This window comes from Lineus longissimus, chromosome 5, assembly GCF_910592395.1.
Source record: "Lineus longissimus chromosome 5, tnLinLong1.2, whole genome shotgun sequence".
NCBI lineage: Eukaryota > Metazoa > Nemertea > Pilidiophora > Heteronemertea > Lineidae > Lineus > Lineus longissimus.
Genome location: NC_088312.1, coordinates 18,415,531 through 18,435,425, shown reverse-complemented (window position 1 = coordinate 18,435,425; position 19,895 = coordinate 18,415,531). Strand labels below are relative to the sequence as shown.

The following is a 19,895-nucleotide window of genomic DNA, read 5'->3' as shown; positions in this document are numbered from 1 at the left end:
TATTTTATAATTTCTTTTTCTCTTTCTTAAAAACACTTTTTATAATATACATGTAGATATTAAATTTTTACAAAATTAATGCTTCATTTGCATGAAATTTTTCACGAGTTCCTTTCAAAGGTTCATAAAATGTCCTTCACAATTCCAAGTACCTTTGATTAGAACTCCAACAGGATGCTGACAGCTGATCCATCAACTTCCACCTGTTTATTCCCACCCCAATTGAAATTCTGTCCGAATAATTACTACTTGTAATAGTCATTAATCAAAGGTTATGACACGCAGCGGCGAGAATATCCATAACGGTATAATTTATAGTTTTTGTACCTGCGGAAAGAGGATATGAGTGAGAAATAACCCTATGTGGACAGCTGGGTAGTAACCTAGTAATATAAAAGTTCATTTTGAGACAAACACAGGTGACTTTTTCCCACAAATTTTAACCCTTTCAGGACTGGATATTTTTTCCTAAACCTCCACTCTGGACTGGATATTTTTCAAGTTTTTTCGTCCAAAATCAAAAGTTTTTGAAAGCAAAATACCGGCTTTGCAAGAATCGCTATAAAGTTGGCATGAATAGAAAAGGTATTCGACAGGATGTCGGGAATCCCCTCCGAGCAGTTAAAAAATGCAGATCGGCATTAGAAATGACTGGAAAACCGATGTAGTGAAAAGATCGTCGATCTCGCATATCTGTGAGACTCGTCCAGAACGGAGGTATCGCGGTGCTCGCAATTTTGTGAGACTTGTCCTGAAAGGGTTAAAGGTGTATGCCGTTTGTATTTAATTTGTGGGTCAGAAAAATAGAAATGCAGTTATACACAATGCTGTATTGCAGATATCATGCTGCATGAAACCTCGCTGAAACTTGGTACATGTATATGCAGTATTTGTAAACATCGATCTGTCTACACAATAGCAATGTATGTACATGTATAGTGCATATGAATTTCCTATCAACAGATATTGTGTTGAAGTATCATTTTCTCCAAACATGACATAATTGATTTTTATTACTAGGTTTCGCGAAACATTCAAACAACTTCTAAAGCATTTATTAGTTAAGACAACAGTGGTCGACTGCAAAAATAAAGGGCCGGGTTTGAAAAAAACCCGAGGTTTTACAGATTCCTTGACCACTTCATCAACGCTTTGACCAATTGGCAAATCGACATATGATGATAGCCAAAACTATTCAACACTTCGACAAACGAGACCATCCGAAACCATTAAAACGGACTAAATTTCAGATAAATCACGAATCCCCCACAGCCCTGAGGTGAAATGACACAGAAATAAATTTCAAAATCCATAAAATTCCTCGAGGCCAAGAAAGTAGACAAAATACTCTATGACCATGAAACAAAATCATAATTTGTTTTGCATGAATTCACTTGTTAGCCTTGAAAATGGCTAAAGTGGCAAATTCCACCCTCAATCTGTGGTCTGGGGGATGACATTTCTATCTGTGGGATATTAAATGGTTGCGATATCCCGCCGGATGAGGGCTATCACGTTTCTGGCACTTTCTTTGTGATCTGTCGGCCATGTTATGCTATCCTTGGTCAAACAACATCGGTGACAATAGAGACATTTTCAAGGCTGTGACGGCAATATTTTAATCAGCGATGTCCGGTATTTAAAACTCAAAGACCCAATGCTGGAATATTCCTGATGCAATTTTTCAATCTTTCTTTTTCCTTGAAACTATATCCGCTCATCTTTTCCCAGACAAAATCACGGAATTAGAAATTGACGAGAATAAGCTGAAGATTACACGATGAAAAAATTTCTGTTTCCTCAGATACACATCGAGGTTTAAAGTATCGTGCTTAAACATGTTGTTAACCCTTCGCCTACGCAATATTTTCAATTTTATGTGAAATTCATTGGGAGATATTACAGTCGAGTGACAGGTGACTGGGCTGCTGACAGCTTGATAATGCCCTTAATAAAGCCATTGGTCCTTTAAGAAAATTACTTACCATCCAGTAAAGCCTGACCACATATTTTCCATGCGGGTTATACTGAGGTACCGTTGGACCCTTGCCGACCTTCGTGATAGCGTAGATATGTTCCCACGGTTTCCACGTGTATTGTGTCCCATCGGGTTGTATCGTAGGGTCGGCGGGGTCAGGGTTGGCGACCTTCACCTTACATAATTTCCAAAGCGCGTCGATTTGACTGATCACCCATCGTATTAGCTGTAAGATATAAGAAACAGAATCATGAGATTTGATTGCAAAAAATCATTCTAGGCGTTGTCTTCAACAAGTTCTGGGAGAAAATCTGATCGCAGAGGACTTCTGCAAAAAAATGCCTGAGAAAATTTGGTGGTCTACAGTAAAAGTCCCAACAGACAATGACATTGTCTACCAGAACATCACTACAGCTGCTAGTACTGTAATAAACTCTGATGACAAAAGATGCGCACATCATCGTGAAAAGCTGATAGGTCTGCAGCTGCATCAGAACAAATCAGACAATCCGAGAAAAGAACAAAAACTTCCAAAACAAAACAAAAATGGTCGTTTTTTTTCCTGGATAATAAGGATCATGCTGTTACCGCCATTTGTTTTTTGACACGTTTTCTGTAAGATGCAAATCGCCTTCCTCAAACTATAGATCTCAGTTAAAGGGTCGGCACCTTTGATACCTGGTATGTTTTCTGCTTGATCTGTGGTCCCCGGAAACAGAAGGTGAAATAGGTCATCACACCTCGATTTCTATTCCGATCGAATATAAGCTTACTCCTGGGAGTATTTTTCCCAGAGACGAAATGTCCAGGAATGGACTGTCCGGGGACATAATATCTGGGGACTAACTGTCCGGGGATGAAATGTACGGGGACAAACTGTCCGGGGATGAAATGTACAGGGACGAACTGTCTGGGGATGAAATGTACGGGGATGAAATGTACGGGGACGAAATGTCCTGTTACCATTTTTCAATACAAGTCTAAATAAATATCCACAGATAAGGAAGATGCTTCCCCCAATTGATAGCCGGTTCTCTCCAACCCCATGCATATTCAAATGGTACAGTGTCGTCTTTTGAGTATTTTGATTGACACGATAGGCATCACCATTCTGGCTAGAACTTGAAATCATAGAGAAGTTAGATCTCTTTCAAAACCAATTGAATGCCAATTTCAAATTAGTTCTTTGTTTTGCAGAGAACAGACTCCCATCCTTAAAATTGGCATTCCAATTGCTTTTCGGGATTTCAAGTTCCAGCCAAAATGGCGTTACCTATGGTCAACCCTTGACACTCAAGGAAAAAATATGCGTCGGACAGTCATCGAAGAAAAGAAACAAAGCTATGGAAATATGCGTTCTTGCAATAATTACTATTTACAATGGGTTCATTATCGACAATTTTCTGAAGAAGGTGTAACAGAATATTAGAAAGAATCAGACAGAATATGGTGTAATTGTCATTGTGTAAATCTTTGCAGACAGATTTATACAGTATGCAATGTAGTCTGATTTCATCCCAACTTGTCACAAACACCTGTACATTTAAGCCCAGTGTGTGCAAACTTGATATGACATACAATACATCACGACTGCTATTAATACTGCACAGCGCCACCCGTTGCTTCTGGCATATTGTCCACGGCTCAACACATGTAGCATTGTCATGATACATGGACATCCTGAATACAATCAGCATCAATTTGATCGATATCTCAAAAGTATACAATACATGCTCAGACTGCAGATGGAATAATCACATTGATTTGAAACCTGAACCGGGGCAGAGTATACCGACTAAGAGACATTCGTGAAGTTCGTGGAACAACCACAAAAATGTTGGTAAAATTGAACTCCAAGATTGCCAATCAGTCTGTTTGGTGTGTTGCTTTAAATCTCTGTCAACTGGTTGATTTGGGATAAGTTTCAACAATACCTCAAACATAGCTTTACAATACATGCTCAGTCTTGAGATAGAATAATCACACTGATCAGGAATCTGAACACAGGTAAAGAACACCTCAAAGGTAGTTTTACAATACATGCTCAGTCTGTAGATAGAATAATCACACTGATCAGGAATCGGAACACAGGTAAAGAACACCTCAAAGGTAGCTTTACAATACATGCTCAGTCTGTAGATAGAATAATCACACTGATCAGGAATCGGAACACAGGTAAAGAACACCGACAAGGGGACAGCCTGTGAAGTTTACTTGATTACTAATCAGTCAGATGGGTGGTTTGCTTAAAATCTCAGTCAACTGGTTACTTTGGGACATAATTTGACAATATCTCAAAGGTGTACAATAAATGCTTCATGTAAGTCACAGATGTAATAATCACATTGACAAGGAATTATGAATCTGAACATGGTGAAAGAGATGTCCAGCAGAGTTGATCCACCTCTGCAGGTGAATTATGCAGATGCAGCAGATTTAAGCAGTAATCAAACACCGACATCTGATTACTAATCTGGGTTGGGTGTGTCACCTTAACCCTCTCGGATGACTGATGCCAGCTAATACCAGTGCTAGCTGCACAAATTGTATCAAATGGGTATCAAATCATAATCCTGTAAAATCAGTTTTGAAATCAGCCTTTACATAGTTTAAAGGGAGAGCTAACTCAGATCCTGCTCATTCTCTATTAACGACCATCAGAAAACTGTTAAACCTAGTAAATTGCACTGGTAGTGGTATCAATAAGACACTGTCTTCTGATTGTCGACAGGTGCTATACAGAGGTGGCACCCCAAGCACGCACCCTTTTTTGAGAAAATTCTTTTGAATTGGCCAAGAACTTTGGGAATTGATGTAAAAACACCTGAGTGCCCCCTATTTTCTCAAGACTTCTTGTTCCACCCTGGACAATATACTGAATTAAAGGCAATGCCCCTTCAAAAGACACCTCATACAACTCTGACATTAAATAGTACAACTTGAAACAAGATACAACACAATGACACCAGGAACTCAATTAGACCATGGCGAGGTCCCCCAAGGAAGACAATATCTGAGTAAGACGAGCCAATCATCTTGAGCCAAAGTAGCCTTATTACCAAGGGTCCACAAGAAAGGATTTTGCGGCCCTTAATCTTGGATCATTGCGATGCGGCAACTGACGTCCCTAATGCACCTCACTTTGAGGTCCAGGAGTTCACTTCCGATCGCACACCAGTCTCCTGCGACGGTTGACATATGTATGAAAGTTATTTAGTCATCTAATCAGCCCCCTGTCGAGCGGAGACTCTCCTCGATCAAAGTCCTGCACACTGGGGTAGATGCCATACTTACGGGATCAATCGACTATCGTAATTTCGATCAACGATGCAATGGAGCTAAAAGGTATTCAAGTTATAAAGCCTTTTACGTAATTTCTGATACAAGATAATAGCTGTTTCATTCCGTGACATTACTTTTAGGCTGGCAGGGGGCAATTATCTCTTTGGGCAAAAATCTCCCAATTGTGGTCATTCTTTCTAAGGTCAAATCAGACGGAGTCTGGACTTGTCAAAAAGTAAAGTAAAGTTACCCGCGCCAAAAATTACCTCTCTTAAAAGGTCACACCCTTGAGACTGACAAATGCTGTCCATAATTGAGAGGTGTTCTGATTACAGAGGTCAATTACAATGGAAATGACCACATTGGGACCAAGTGAACTGTCCTTAATAGAGAGGGTATCCTTTATAATAGAGAAGTGTCCCCGAACAAAGGTTCCACTGTTCTTCTCAAAACTGGCAGGGTCTCTGCCAGAGGATATATGCTGGGTATGTTTTAAGTACCCCCCCAAAAGATCGGCAAAAAACCCAAAACATATCCTCGAACCAAAACTGGCAGAATCCCTGCTATGTAACAACAAGAATAGTCTTCACTAATCCTGATAATATACATTGTAATAATGCAGAATAAACCAGTTTTCAGAGAAACATCAGCATCAGTTTGAAACTGCAGTGATATGCACCAATGAAACAAGAATAATCAACAACAGTTCTGAATCCAACTGAGTCAAATGTAACTGCTATAAAAATTCTGGGTAATTTTCGTGGGGTACCAAACCAAAACTAGACAAACTTGAATAAACCATCAATTACCAACAAAACAGGATATAGATGAAGTGAATTGTTTAACAGAACATCATTCCTGATCTGAACACAGTATCCAACATTTCATGGGAATATTCTACATAATATTGAAATATCCATACTCCACACATTGAAATCAGGAGCTGCACATTACCTCCTCAAAACCATGCAATGACAACACTAACAAATGGTAAAATATAGAATATTTAAAATCGACAACACGTAAGCCTACCTATTCCGAAATCCGGTTAGCCGAAAATCATAAATGAGCTCGATATGTCCCCATGATCTGCAGGTCTTGCAACCTGCAGCCCGCGTCTACTCCATTAGCATTTACTACTCTGTGCCGCTGACTGGGTGTAACATCGTGACAAATCACCAATCAATGCCCAGCATCAGTCTCCCACATGCGCAGCACCGATGGCAGACGTTGTACAAACTCATTGAGAGATGGCTCGCTTATTAATAATCGGCGTCCAGCATAAATATATTGTATCAGGTGGGTGATGCCATTGTGCGGGTTGGGCAGGCTGGGTGGACGGGTCCACTCTTGTTAACAATGCCGCGATGATTAGCCCACTATTGTCGGAGTTGAATGTCATTGTGAGAGGCAGTCAGCGAGATTTGCGGTAAAATCCAGTATTTGATCAAAAGGTACAGGTATTTAAATGTTATGTTATTCTTATTTTAGGTATTTTTCAACCAATGCAGTGCAAAAGAAGTCATGCAAAGTTATTGATGAAATATACCATATTTGTGACCCGTCACAGCAAAACCAGGCGCATGTCGCACAGAAGATGAGCCTAAATGATACCAGGAGATAATGGGAGAAATCAATGTGCTCATATTTCACAAAAGGCAGACAATAGAGAAATGAACAACCAGTCTCTCTCAACCTGCCAAGCTCAGAGCATATGCGCCTAGTTTTGCTGTGACGGGTCACATTTTATACCGATAATAATACAATAAGAGTAAAATTTGCTGGTCTGATATTCAAATGTATGGTACAAATTTGTGAATATCAAGATATTCTTATTCCAAAAATATTTTTCAAGTGAAACCAATGCAGTTGAAACTTTGAGCACAAGAAGTAACTGAAGTGATGCGAAGGTATTGATGAAACGTGTCATATTTTATCACAAATATAAGATAATTGAGTCAAGGTATGCACCAAAGGAAAGACTTTCATATTTTTCGTGACATCGTATCATTGAACTCGTTGATAATGGCCAGATTGACTGAGACAAACCTTTTTTCCAATAAGATGACTGGTGATTGCCGAGGGCATAATTATGACCGAAAATTTGGGATTCAATATCTAATCATAAACGAATACTAGCAAATCGCAGCTAATTCTACAAAACGTAGTGTCTTCTGCTCACAGCTATCATATGAATGGCAGTTTACTCCAGGAAACACAAGTAGGCTGGGAAGCATCGATCCATTGAGAATTTCCACCGTAAGTCATGATAAAGGGCCCGAGTACAAAGACATAACCACCTTTGAGTTATCGCTATAAAGTCATTAGTAACAGCTTTATATATGTCATATGTTGGCAGGCTATCATATTGATGTTTATTGTCATGCGACGGAATGATGCAAGAGGATATCGTTCAATGAACTTGCAGTCAAAATGCTGTCAAAATAGTGTATATCGCTGCCGTTATTGCTACACCGTCATTATAAACTGCTTCATACATGTCAAATGTTGGCAGGCTATCGTATTGATGTTTATTGTCATGCTATGGAGTGATGGGGAAGCTATCTACTTCTCCGACTTTTCACAGAATCAACAAAGGCAAAAAGTCTCCCAAATGACAATTTCCTTCTAATTTCAACAGTTATTATCAAAATTAGGGACAGCTGCCATTGTCCTGAGCAATTAAACTTCTCATAGATGTTCAATCATTTTCTGCGCACAGCCATCCAACTGGTGCATCTAATGTATTCCCAAAGCGAAACAGCAACGTGAGAACGTCAGCATGTTTTCACTTCAAACCAGATCGTGCATGTGCGGGAAAAGAAACGGTCCAAGGCGTTGTGGACTAATTGATTACAGTCTTTTTACCTTATCTATGGACGCCTTGATAATTACCTCGTTAATCATGCGCCATCAGACCTCTCCTTCAACCTCACTGCTAGTCCAAAATTTAATCAGAGTTGACGCACATGTGGCATTATTGCTGCTGCACTTGTGCAGTCGGAGCTCGTCCCGTGCCCAGACCGATGTTGCGTCCACAGGGATAGTTGCCGGGAGAATTACCGAGAACATCGGCCCGATCTAATCAACCGAGACAAAAGTTTGACGCTGCGGGCGACGGTGGCTACAAGTGGCGATGCCATGATGTCACAAAGCTGATCCATCCCTTGCCGTTCGTCTAATTAGAATTAACTAGGGATGCGATAAACGACAGCGCGACGCTCACAAAGGCGTACGTCGTCTTTTGGTATCGTAAGGTGGGCCCTTGAAGGAGTCTGGGAAATTGAATACACTTTAAGTGGATGGGACAAGTGTATCAGAAACCTATTAGAAGCTTTTGTTCGCTTTTGTCAATTTCTTTGCAATAACGGTGTGCAGTCATGCTCGAATCTTAACCATCGTATCGCGAGGATCGCGTCGACGCCCATTTTTATTAGGGAAGCGTTTCTCCCGGGAAGTTGCGGAGTGTTGTATTGTTGTTAAATAGATACGGAACGAAACTGGATTTTCAAAAGAAAAGACAAGTGACCAACGTGAAGAGCTAGCTTTGTGTGAGAGGTAATCGCTGATGAAAGCATTTGGGCTCTGATCTCAAAGATATCATTAGAAGCATGTCATTATTCTTAAGAAGGAAGAGTGGAGCTTTCGGTCATTGGAGTATGTTAAACTATTATCGTATGAAGCATGGCATGACTTCAAAGAGGTTGTTGTCTTCGTTGGCGGCAGATCAGAAAGATATGGTATTTTTCAGAACAAAAGTACATTGTACATGTGTCAGTCTAAGTTGCTGGAGTGCTAGGGATTTGAAACAAGACTGCAAGATATGATTTCCCTGGGCCTAGTATTGGAATGATTCCTCTTGGACCGTAAGTGGCCGACCCTGAGAGATTCAATCAACCAAATGTGCACCATTGCCTATACCTCATGCGTTTTAAAATCCCAGGAGATAATGTGTGGTGGAGCAGAGACGACCTACTTTCTATATCAACCCTGAACGGACACACGGTTTTCAGTTCCCCTGACCCCAATTTTCTAAGATTATCACCCTCAAATCTTTTTCACAATTTGTAAACTGTTGCTTTGAATGCCAGCCACTAACTTTGGCAAACCAAGTGACAAGGAAAGCCAGCGAAGACACTCCATATTCAAAAACATCATACCAGTTTTGCTTAGCCTAAAGGCATTCAGATTCCGCATCAGACATCTGATCTTTCTGCAACCAAAGAGCTCTTGTTCATTTTGACCAGTGACCAGTGGTATCACTGCTGCCCCTAAGGGCCTCATTAATTGTGTGAGGGAGGCAGAGGTCCATTGGGATATCCCAAGTTATGACCTGTCTTCAAAGAAGAGGTTAATGAACCACTGCAAAAATCAGACCGGTTTGCAGTTACAGAGATCATCAGACACCAAAATAACAAAGCCACAATGATGTGATTTGCAATAGGAGGATCTCATTTTCTGGTGATAGAGAGAAAAACAATACTTTATTTTCTAACTCGGGGACATATTTTGCTAATTCTCGAGACAGAATATAACATTGAAAAATTTTTGCGCAAATGAAAATTGAAAAATACCAGAAGAAGTGCATCTGAACGAATGATGGGCCTGGGCCAGGGCATAAATTGGGACGATTGCTTTTCGATGTCTGAATATCACCACAAGTTTTGAACAACGCATCCTATTCATGAGCTTAGCTGTGAACACATTTGAGGCAAAGAGGAATAAGATCACATAAACAAGTAGCCCAGTAAAAAACTTCTCCCCACAATCAGCGTAATACCGCAGCAAATATCCTGTCGACTCATAATCACCTCCCAAGATGTCATAAAGGATTATTGCTATAGGCCATTTAATGTGACAAACGTCTTTTTCGGATTGTGAAAATTATTTACGTGCATCATGCAGGTAACAATTTCCTGCCTGCATCTTCAATTCACGTCAGCGTAGCGAAATGAAAAGTAGCATCCCGGTTCCTGAAGCCCGAAGATATACGGGTTCGGGGACAAATCATATGCCCGTGGGATCAGTTGCTTTATAATCCAATGTTTTCTCATTAAATCATTTTCTGCGTAACATTATTATCAGGGCATCTTTTGTCCATCATCGACAGCATGGTAACAGAAATTGTGAAGTACCGGTACACACCGAGGGCAGGTTATGACAAATCCAGAAGAGCACTTTGGGGATGTTCGTTGGTCCCAGGTAAACACAATCATTACATCATCATTTTTTTTCGCCATCGACTTAATTTGGGAACAGAGGTTGGGAAATACAGTGGAACCTCCCTTAGTGGACACCTCTCTATTAAGGACACTAGTACTGGTCCCAAATTGGTACTTTCCATTCAATTTGACCTCTCTAATCAGGACACCTCTCTATTAAGGATAGCATTTGTCTGTCCCAAGGGTGTCCTTAATAGAGAGGTTCTACTGTACAAATAAAAATCGGGTTACAAATAGTTTAGAAGAGTGCATTGGGGGTGTTAAGAGCTCTGATCGGGAGACCAAAGTTCTGTTAGTCCAATCTGACTTTCGTAGATTTTCAATAAAAGTCACATGAAAAGACGTTCTGGTTTCAGAATGTTTCCAATATGAGCTGTACTAAAGGGTAACCCTCCAATGGTACAGCTTGCTCAATATAAATCTAGGATGAGGAGGCACAAGCCTTATAACTGACCAATTAGGAGAAGATAATACTCATATTGGGGGGCTTCTCGTGTTCATCTGCATGCCTCTAGCAGTCATAACATCAATTAAGTTAGGATACTACGAATACAAACTGTTCTTGTTGGTCTATACAACCCTTCAGCTACAGACCAGCTCCCTTCTTCCCATCGTTCCCTTATAAGAGAGGCAGGTGGGGAGTGAATCAATGCACCAAGCGGCGTAAAATCACCAAGGCATATTTTGGGTAAACAAATGGCAGTGTGAAATTTCCAATCATACTTATCAAATTTAGCATTTAGCAAGAGGGAAAAGTCTTAAGTCCGTCTAATATCGGGAAAATTTGACATCCGTGTATAAAAAAGTAATTGCCACTTGTGGTTATTGGACTAGTGTATTTTTTGTATCACTTAAAGGTTGCAGCTGGGTAGGTCAGATCATGTTGCATGAAGTTGGCACCAGCTGTCTCTCCTACCTCAGAGTACACTCAGGAGCTGTTCATTCTTGTATGAGGGATGTTTTTAACACTCGGTCAAACTAGACCCAGTTCTTTACTGCGCACATTAATCACCAGGAGTTTGCAAAGTTGCCCCCCCCCCCCCCCAGCTCCTGCTTATACACGTAGCCACCCTTTTAAAATAAAATGATAATCGATTGTTTTCATTAGGTACTGTAGGCCAAATTAGGAGAATGAATGAAAATTCGAAAATATCAAGTTCTATGTTCTTGATTGAGAAGTTATTGTGTTCATTGATAAGAACGAAGTCAGACCCTGATCTCGAGGGGTCAAATCATCAATGGAGAGTGCAGGGGAACAACAGACCTCACAATGGACACTTCCTGCCCTAATGGGTGATGGCAATGCACCACAATGGGGTTCCTAGCCAATTTAAGCACACTGGCGTTTCGTATGACAGATATAAATGAGGCGGTCAGCTTTTCAGTCATGCCATCCATTGTCTTTTTGTCCTGTCCCGTCTTGATATCATAGTGCTATGACAATTAGAAGATGGACAGTTATCTGATATTTCTATTGTTGGAAGATATTGGTGGCCATGTTACAATATTCTTGTGCACGGTAGGGTATTCCATCAGATTTACTGAGGAATTGTCCTTGTAATAGTGGTTCGGTTGACTTGGATATATCATGATCAAGAAAAGTTGGACAGTTATCTAATATCTCTACCGGTATTGTTTGCAGAAAATGCTGGCCATTCTATAATATTCTTATGCAAAGTAGTGTACATCATCAGTATCATACAGTAGAACCTCTCTACTAAGGATCCCCTTGGGACCGACGAGTGGTGCCCATACTAGAGAAGTGTTCTGATTAGAAAGGTCAAATTGACTGGCAAACAATTTGGGGCCAAAACTACTGTCCTTTGTAGAGAGGTTTGCCTTAATAGAGAGGTGTTGGCTAAAAGAGTGACTGCATGCTGTCCTTCCAAGTCTCAATGTGCCCTTTTTGATTAAAGAATCCCCCCTCCCCGTGACCAGCAGCTGCTAGACAACTAAGATATGTAAGATGGACCAGTTATCTGATCTGTCTATTGTCAGAAGATATTGGACATTTCTGTTCAATACTGGGTATGCAATTAAAGATAGACCCATCGTGTTGATTCAGGTATCAGGACATTATGAGATATCCGAGATGTCCATTGTTGAAACATATCGGTCGCCACACCTCAAATGATAATCTATCGATAGCTGTGTCGAAAGCGCACCACAAAACAATGATTAAAACTGCAGCAACCTGCAATTTAAATCACATAATCCCTTGTCTGCGGTGGTCATTGCAAATTGCAGCAACGATATCAGGTATTGTTGATACTACAAGTTACAGTAAACCACTGAGTTTTTGCGGTGTTCTACTTTCATGGATTTCGTCAATTTTTCGATTGGAAAAATTGACAGGAATTTCGAAATCTGCCAAAATAGAAACCGTGAACAATAGAATTGTTTCAGAAATCGTCCCCAATTTGTGCGAAAATTTGCCGTTTCCAGATGTTGTATTTGCAGTATGCTGACATGATTCATGCAACTGCTGAGCCCCTCAACTGATACATGTAGCTGTGTCGTCATAATTTGACTTCCAAAACAAGCTTATGGATGACTTTGTGTTTGAACGGAGGGGAAACGGAGTCTTGGTTGAAGGCAAATACACCTTTCTCTGCAAAACACGCTAGAGCACTATCTGTCAACAAAAGGTGTTTTTAACGTGTCATGTACCATCCTTCCCCCATGCAATGTCCAAGCACCTTTGACAAAAAGTTTATTTGTGGAAGGTCGGTAAATCAGGGGCATGATTAATGGCAGTATTTTCACCATAAAACACGCAAGAACACAATCTGTCAAAAGGGTTTTTTCAGGGGTAACATGTCAAAGTAACTTTTAACAAGAGGCCCAAGGGCCTGGCGCTCAGCTGAAATACATGGGTTAATGCAGGGGTACATGTTTATTGATATTTCATTCAACCATGAGAATGCGGCCTCTTGAGGTCTACAGCCAATGGCTTAAAATGGCAATTGGCAAAGTTGGTGTTAGTGTTAATTTTGGGAAAGTGTTGTAGTTCTTGAGCAGCCCTGAGAATGCATCATTTCCACAAACAAGGCTGTCTACCCTAAGATTACGCCTAATGTTCGTGTTGATCATAGCGTCATTCTGAAATATTGTCTTGTTGCTACATATAAGCCCCAAAATTTTTACAAAATTAACACCAAGACCAACTTTGAAGTCACGCAATGTGTCATAAATGGCTCCAGACTGATTTCACTGTCACAAGCCACACTCGCCAGACACTTTCCTTTATAGACACCTTTGCAAACACCATCATATCCAGCAAATACATTGTTTGGGGTTCTAACATTACCATGTACTAGTAATGTGACTAACATTACTACGTACTAGTAATGTGAACTGATTGGGGGTTGCAGAGAGGGCTTGTTTTGGTTTTTGTTACAATATTGAAACTGTTGATAGGTTCTTAAGCGCTGTTAAGAGGTTTGAATGAGTGGGAAGTCAGTCATTGAGACAAGATTTTATAAAAGAACTAGTTTTATTCAATATTGTGAAAAAGTTAAAAATGGTGATATCCTGGCCAGCAGGCAATTACAGTATGTACATAAATGATTGCAGTCAAAAGAAAAATAAACGGATTTAAGAACACAGGGCTCTTGGCATGTGAGTTGGACTAGAAATTGTTGAATTTGCATACTGTAACCCGGAAAATATTTGCGGCTGGTTATTTTCGCGGATTTGTAAAAAATCAATGAAAAACTTATATTTTGCGCTGATAAATTTTGCGAACACGAGATTGCTCTTCAGTTAACAAGAAAGAAAGATTATATTTCGCGCTGGTTATTTTTGCAGATTACTACCATGCGCAAAATCAGCAAAATTAAACAGCTCGCGAAAATTTCCAGGGTTACAGTAATTACATGTAGCAGAAAATTTTGTTAAAACTGTGGTTGCTTAAATTTTGAGATGATCTATTTATACATGAACACAATATAGGATACGTAAAATAAACTTAGAACATAATGAAACAATATACATATGTAGGTACATTATGACCAAAATTACAAACAATTACAAATATCTAGATTTTGCATCTGGTTATGCATGCGTATGAATTCATAATCATGTACATGTATGTGTTCATACGCATGTGTAACTTAATGGATCATAAGGACGTATTTGCGTCACAGTCCTTAGGAAAACATTAACATAACTTTGTATGTGATGAAATTAGTACAAGAATTAACAGAAATTACAATGTTTATATGCAAGATCATGTTATCTCTCCTGGGATAAAACTTCTGAAATGATCCCTATATCTATGAACATAAAGGATGCATAAAATAAACTTAGAACATAGAAAATAATACCTTCTTAAGAAGTATAAACAAACAATTACAAATGTCTACATTTTGTATCTGGTTAATATGCATGAGTATTAATGCATTCATAATCATACACGTATTTGTCTTATTTATTTGCATTTGTAAGAGTATACATAATGTGGATGTTTTTGCGGCACGGTCTTTAGACAATGTTAGAAGGGTACTGAAAATGAACATTTATGTAACTTAGTATGCAATCAAATCAGTATAAGATTTGTAAGAAATTACAATGTTTCATGATAATAAAAGGCTAAACACAATAGACTTTCAATTAGGAACATTCTGCTTGTATTCAAATTATAACTAAATAAATGCTTTTCGTTTCCAAAACTGAATGAAATTACTGCACAACCCGAAGGGCGCTTTTAGTGCTGGTTTACATATCATGTCAAACTGTGGTGCACCATTTTCTGGGAGGCTTTACCATAGGCCTGGATCATGTGCATTTGAAAATGAATTATGCAGTTTGACGAATTGGGTTCAAAATTTTAGAACAAGTCTGTCCACATTGTATGTTACTGATGGGAAAGTTTCTAAATTCAAAATGAATTCCTCAATGTCGTCAGTCGTGACATCATTAGTTATGACTAGTCCCTCTTTCAGCAGAAAGTCAATCATGATCTGGTCTAGACCTGTGACAGCGATTCTTTCCTTGTCCTCTGCCATTAAGAGCAATTTTACCCGAATGTTTTGTGTTAACATTTTGGTTAACTGGCGCATGTCACAATTTCCACACTTTGTGGTGTGGTGGTCGGTTGTTGGCACAACATGTTTACAAGACAAGCATGCCTTTCTCATTGTTACAGAAACTTGCTGAACTGTGGCATTCTTCACTGTTGTGTTGGTGTCATCGAGATGTTGTTCCTCAATTATATCTTGTGATATATCAATCACCGTTATGTCAGTATGAACTTTGATAGCAGTTTCCGGGGTGGTTGTTAATGAGTTTTGGTCGAAATAGTATACGGACAATTCACTGAACTGGTAGGTTTTTTCATTTTCAACCATAGGTATCAACTTTTCCCATAATGTTAACTTGGCACATCCGGTGTCATCTGCAACAAGTATGACTTTTGCATTTAGGCTTTGTCCTCGAACATCTTTGAGGCAGGTGTCTTCAAGTACTTTCACCACCTTCGCTGTGATGTTGAGCTGAAATATAATGACAATTAGTTGTTAGACATGAATGATGCCAAAGTGTCACAGGGTCATTTTGTTGGTAAGAGAAATGTTGTTCTTTATAGTTGTTGTGAGTGGAATGCTTTATTGCCTATCTGATTATAGTACATGTATGTGTGATGCATGATGGCATCTGAATTTGACAGTGAGGTTTGACAGAGCATGGTGTCCTAAATATCTAGGTTGTTTTGACTATGAGGTCTGACAGAGCAGGGTGTCCAAAATATTTTGGTGGTCTTGAAATTACTGTCTGACAAAGCATTGTGTCTTTTATTTAGGTGGTTTTGAATGAGGTGTGACAAAGCACCACTGTCCTAAATATGTAGGCGGCTTTAATAATGAGGTACCATGGACACAGGTGTACTTGATTACAAGGTACCATATAGCAGGGCACCTTAAATATGCTGGTCTACTTGATCACAAAAAAAAACATTTTCAGCAGGGTATCCTAAATATGAATGTGTACTTGATTACACAGTACCATAAGCCAGGGTGTCCTAAATTATGCATGTGTACTTGACTAAAAGGTAACATAAAGCAAGATGTCCTAAATATGCAGGTGTGCTTGATCAGAAGGTACCTAGCCTATCAGGTTATTTCAGAGCACTTGACAATAATGACAGAGAGCGTGTTCTAAATTTAAGGTGGACTTTACAATGAGGTACATGTACCATTAAAGAAGGTACCATACTATCGCTGGGTGTCCTGAGTAAGTAGGTGTACATGATCACAAGGTACCTAAGCAGGTTATCTCAATGGATTTGACATCAATGACAGAGAAAGCAGCCTGTACTAATCTAAACAATTACGTGGACTTTACAATGAGGTATCCTAATTTGGCAGGTGTACTTGATCACAAAGTAACATAAAGCAGTGCGACCTCAATACCCAGGTGTAATACGTGCCCTAAATACACAAGGGTACTTGACCACAAGGTTACAAAAGAGGGTGACCTAATACGCAACAACACTTGATCACAAGGTACCATACAACAGAGTGGCCGAAATATGCTGGTGTACTTGGTTACAAGTCTATAAAGTTGGATGTCTTAAGGGTTGACCATAGGCACCACCATTTTGGCTAGAGCGCGAAATCTTAGAGCAATTAGAACTCCTTCAAAATGAAGTGAATACCACTTTAGGGGTGGGATGCAGTTCCCTGGAAAACAAAGAACTGCATCCCATTTTTTAAATTAGCATTCACTTCATTTTGAAGGAGTTTTAATTGCTCTAAGATTTCAAGTTCTAGCCAAAATGCTAGTGCCTATAGCCAACCCTTAAATATGCAGGTGTACTTGGTAACAAGGTACCATATAGCACTTTATATCTATAGACTTCACAATGATGACACAGACATCAGCGTGTTCTTGTATGTCGTCTAAACATAGGTAGGTGGACTTCACACAATACTAAATGACAATGAGGTAGCCTACCATAAAGCAGGATGTCCTAGATATGCAGGTGTACTTGATTATAAGGTACCATGGAGCAGGTTATCTCAATGGACTTGACAATGATGACAGAGAGTTCGTGCAATTATCGCCAAATATTTTAATGGACAGGAGATGCAAAATAACGTTACAACGTAAATGGCGATAATATGCACCTTCAGCAGCAGGGTGTCCTCAATATCCAGGTGTAGGCCTAGGCCTATTCACAATGAATTCCACCAATACTACGCCACTAGTCACCCATTACACAGCTACTACCACATCAGAACCGTATGCACGTATAGCTACATACACGGCATGCACACCGCCAGCAGCCAGCCACACTGAGAAATCATTCATGCATTGGCCATCCGATGCGTTATTTCACGACCACTTCTCTGTCAAAATTCTCAAAAACAGGAGTACATTGCAATGACAATAACACTGCCACTTAGTCATGTACACTACAGTTACAATCAGTGCAACAATTTCGAGAAATCTTTGTTTACACTGTGTCCCTAACCATGAAAGCATAATGTCGTTTTGGCCGAAGTGCACCCGGCCCGCCATCTTCTCGGATTGCAACGACCTCATTCTAACGATGAAATTTCCACTTTAGCCGAGAAAATCTTACGGGATCGCAAGCCAAAAATTACAGCATATTGCTACGTAACGAATCTATGAGATTCATACTACAATATTACATTTCAAATAACAGTTCTCATGGCCAATGACAGTAAGAACATCAAGGGAAATATAGCGATATAAAACCCTCTTACCTTCACACAGCTGACCATGCTGCCAGATAACGGCGTGAGCTGGCGTCGTGCCAATGCGGCACTACTTTCCTTCAATGTGCGCTCCCAAGCTGTTATTTCGTGCAGAAAATGACAATAGAAACACACCAAATAGCTTTAGATCATTTATCGTTTATTACTAACACAATAACACGCATCTTACTCGAACGTACTGAAAGACCTATATCTTCTACCTGGGCTCACCTACCACATATCAATCCGCTTCCTCTGCACAATCCGGGAAAAGTTCAGAATTTAGACAGGTTTCCAAATTCGAACAGTTCAACGTTAAATTATAGAAACTACATCGCATTTCCGAACGTGTCCAATTTCTGACATTTCCCGACGTTTACGTCACTGGAATTTCTGAGGGAATGCCTCGAACCGCGAAATTCAAAACAGCTGGCAATGTGCCAACTTACACTTTTGCCCAATTACTGCCAACTGGTCACATAAATCAAAATTAATCTATTTTATATCAAAACCTGATTGTTATGCAGACCTCTTCAACTTTTTTTCAAGCTTCGAACTCCTGGCATAAAGCGACAAAAAATATTTTTGTAATTTACGATTTTTGCCCCCTGGTGGGCTGAATTAGAGTCAAACCGGGCTAAATTTTTCTGTCAGCAGCATTTCAAAGGCTATTCTTCCCACTTGTTAAATTTGAAGTGCCTAGGCCTTACGGTTACAAAATGCCCAAAATGTCCACAGATGGATGGATGGATGGATGGCAGGAAGGACAGACGCCACTCGAATAGCTATTTGACTAGCTCTGCTGACTTTCGTCAGCTGAGCTAAAAAAGCTTACATTGTAATATGCACGAGTTAGTATTTGATGGAAGGGGACACAGAATCTTTGTTTAAGGCAACAAATATAGCCTTCACCACAAAACATGCTAGAGCACTATCGGTCAACAAAAGGTGTTTTTAAAGTGTCGTGTATCATCTGTCCCTGAGCAAGTCCAAGCAACTTTCAATTAACAAGCTGCCACAGTGCTAATATTGATATCAAATAATATTCTATTAGCGTTGATGACAAGGCATAGATTGGATTGTTAGATGGTTTATTATTGTTATGGGAAAGGTTGCATGTGTTCCAAACGTTGTCAAGAGTTCAATTGCTCATTTTCACTGATTGGCTTTTAAATCCAAGATTGTCAGGTTCAACTATCCACCTTGGGTCATTTTTACCCCTCGGTCACCGGGATATAGCAATGTCTTTTTGGTGTGAGGGTCTGTCTGTCTTTCTGTCCATCTGTTCTGCCATCAAGATGACTTAAACACTCCTTCTAGACACTGATTGAAGGTAATCTTTTGAAACATGGTTCATGTATCAGTAGACACTGTTTGCTATTGAAAATTGTCCCAATCTGATTCATGATTTGCCCACTAGGGGGCTTTTGCTAAAAACAGAAAAGCAGCCATTGCTCCTAAACAACTCAATGTGTTGAAATGTATATGGCAAATTTATCTACTAAGGATACAGAGGTCACAAGCATTCTTTATAAACACATCCCAATTTACAACTTGCCATCCACCTTAACTTAGTCTTGGGTCAAGGGGTATGAGATGAGACTATTGTATTTCTAGTATCAGACATCATTGATATACCCTTTCTTTTAGAACTGCAAGTCATCAGCAGATTTTTCTAGTCAATTAATAAAA

At 39.7% G+C, this 19,895-nt stretch overlaps 1 protein-coding gene and 1 long non-coding RNA gene across 22 annotated transcripts in view; both read right to left on the bottom strand.

Annotated features, from left to right (window-relative positions):
- LOC135487393 (androglobin-like) overlaps positions 1-19,895 on the bottom strand; it is a 122,504-nt gene that overhangs the window by 45,026 nt on the left and 57,583 nt on the right. For all 21 annotated transcript variants that reach the window (XM_064770997.1, XM_064771007.1, XM_064770993.1 and 18 more), the window contains one exon: positions 1,986-2,204. In XM_064770997.1, the coding sequence (XP_064627067.1) occupies positions 1,986-2,204 (219 nt within the window). The remainder of the gene's footprint in view (positions 1-1,985; positions 2,205-19,895) is intronic.
- LOC135488508 (uncharacterized) lies at positions 14,594-18,793 on the bottom strand. The gene is made up of 2 exons (XR_010446993.1): positions 18,213-18,793; positions 14,594-15,977 (listed from the first exon to the last, which is right to left on the bottom strand). It is a non-coding gene; the product is annotated as an uncharacterized LOC135488508 (long non-coding RNA).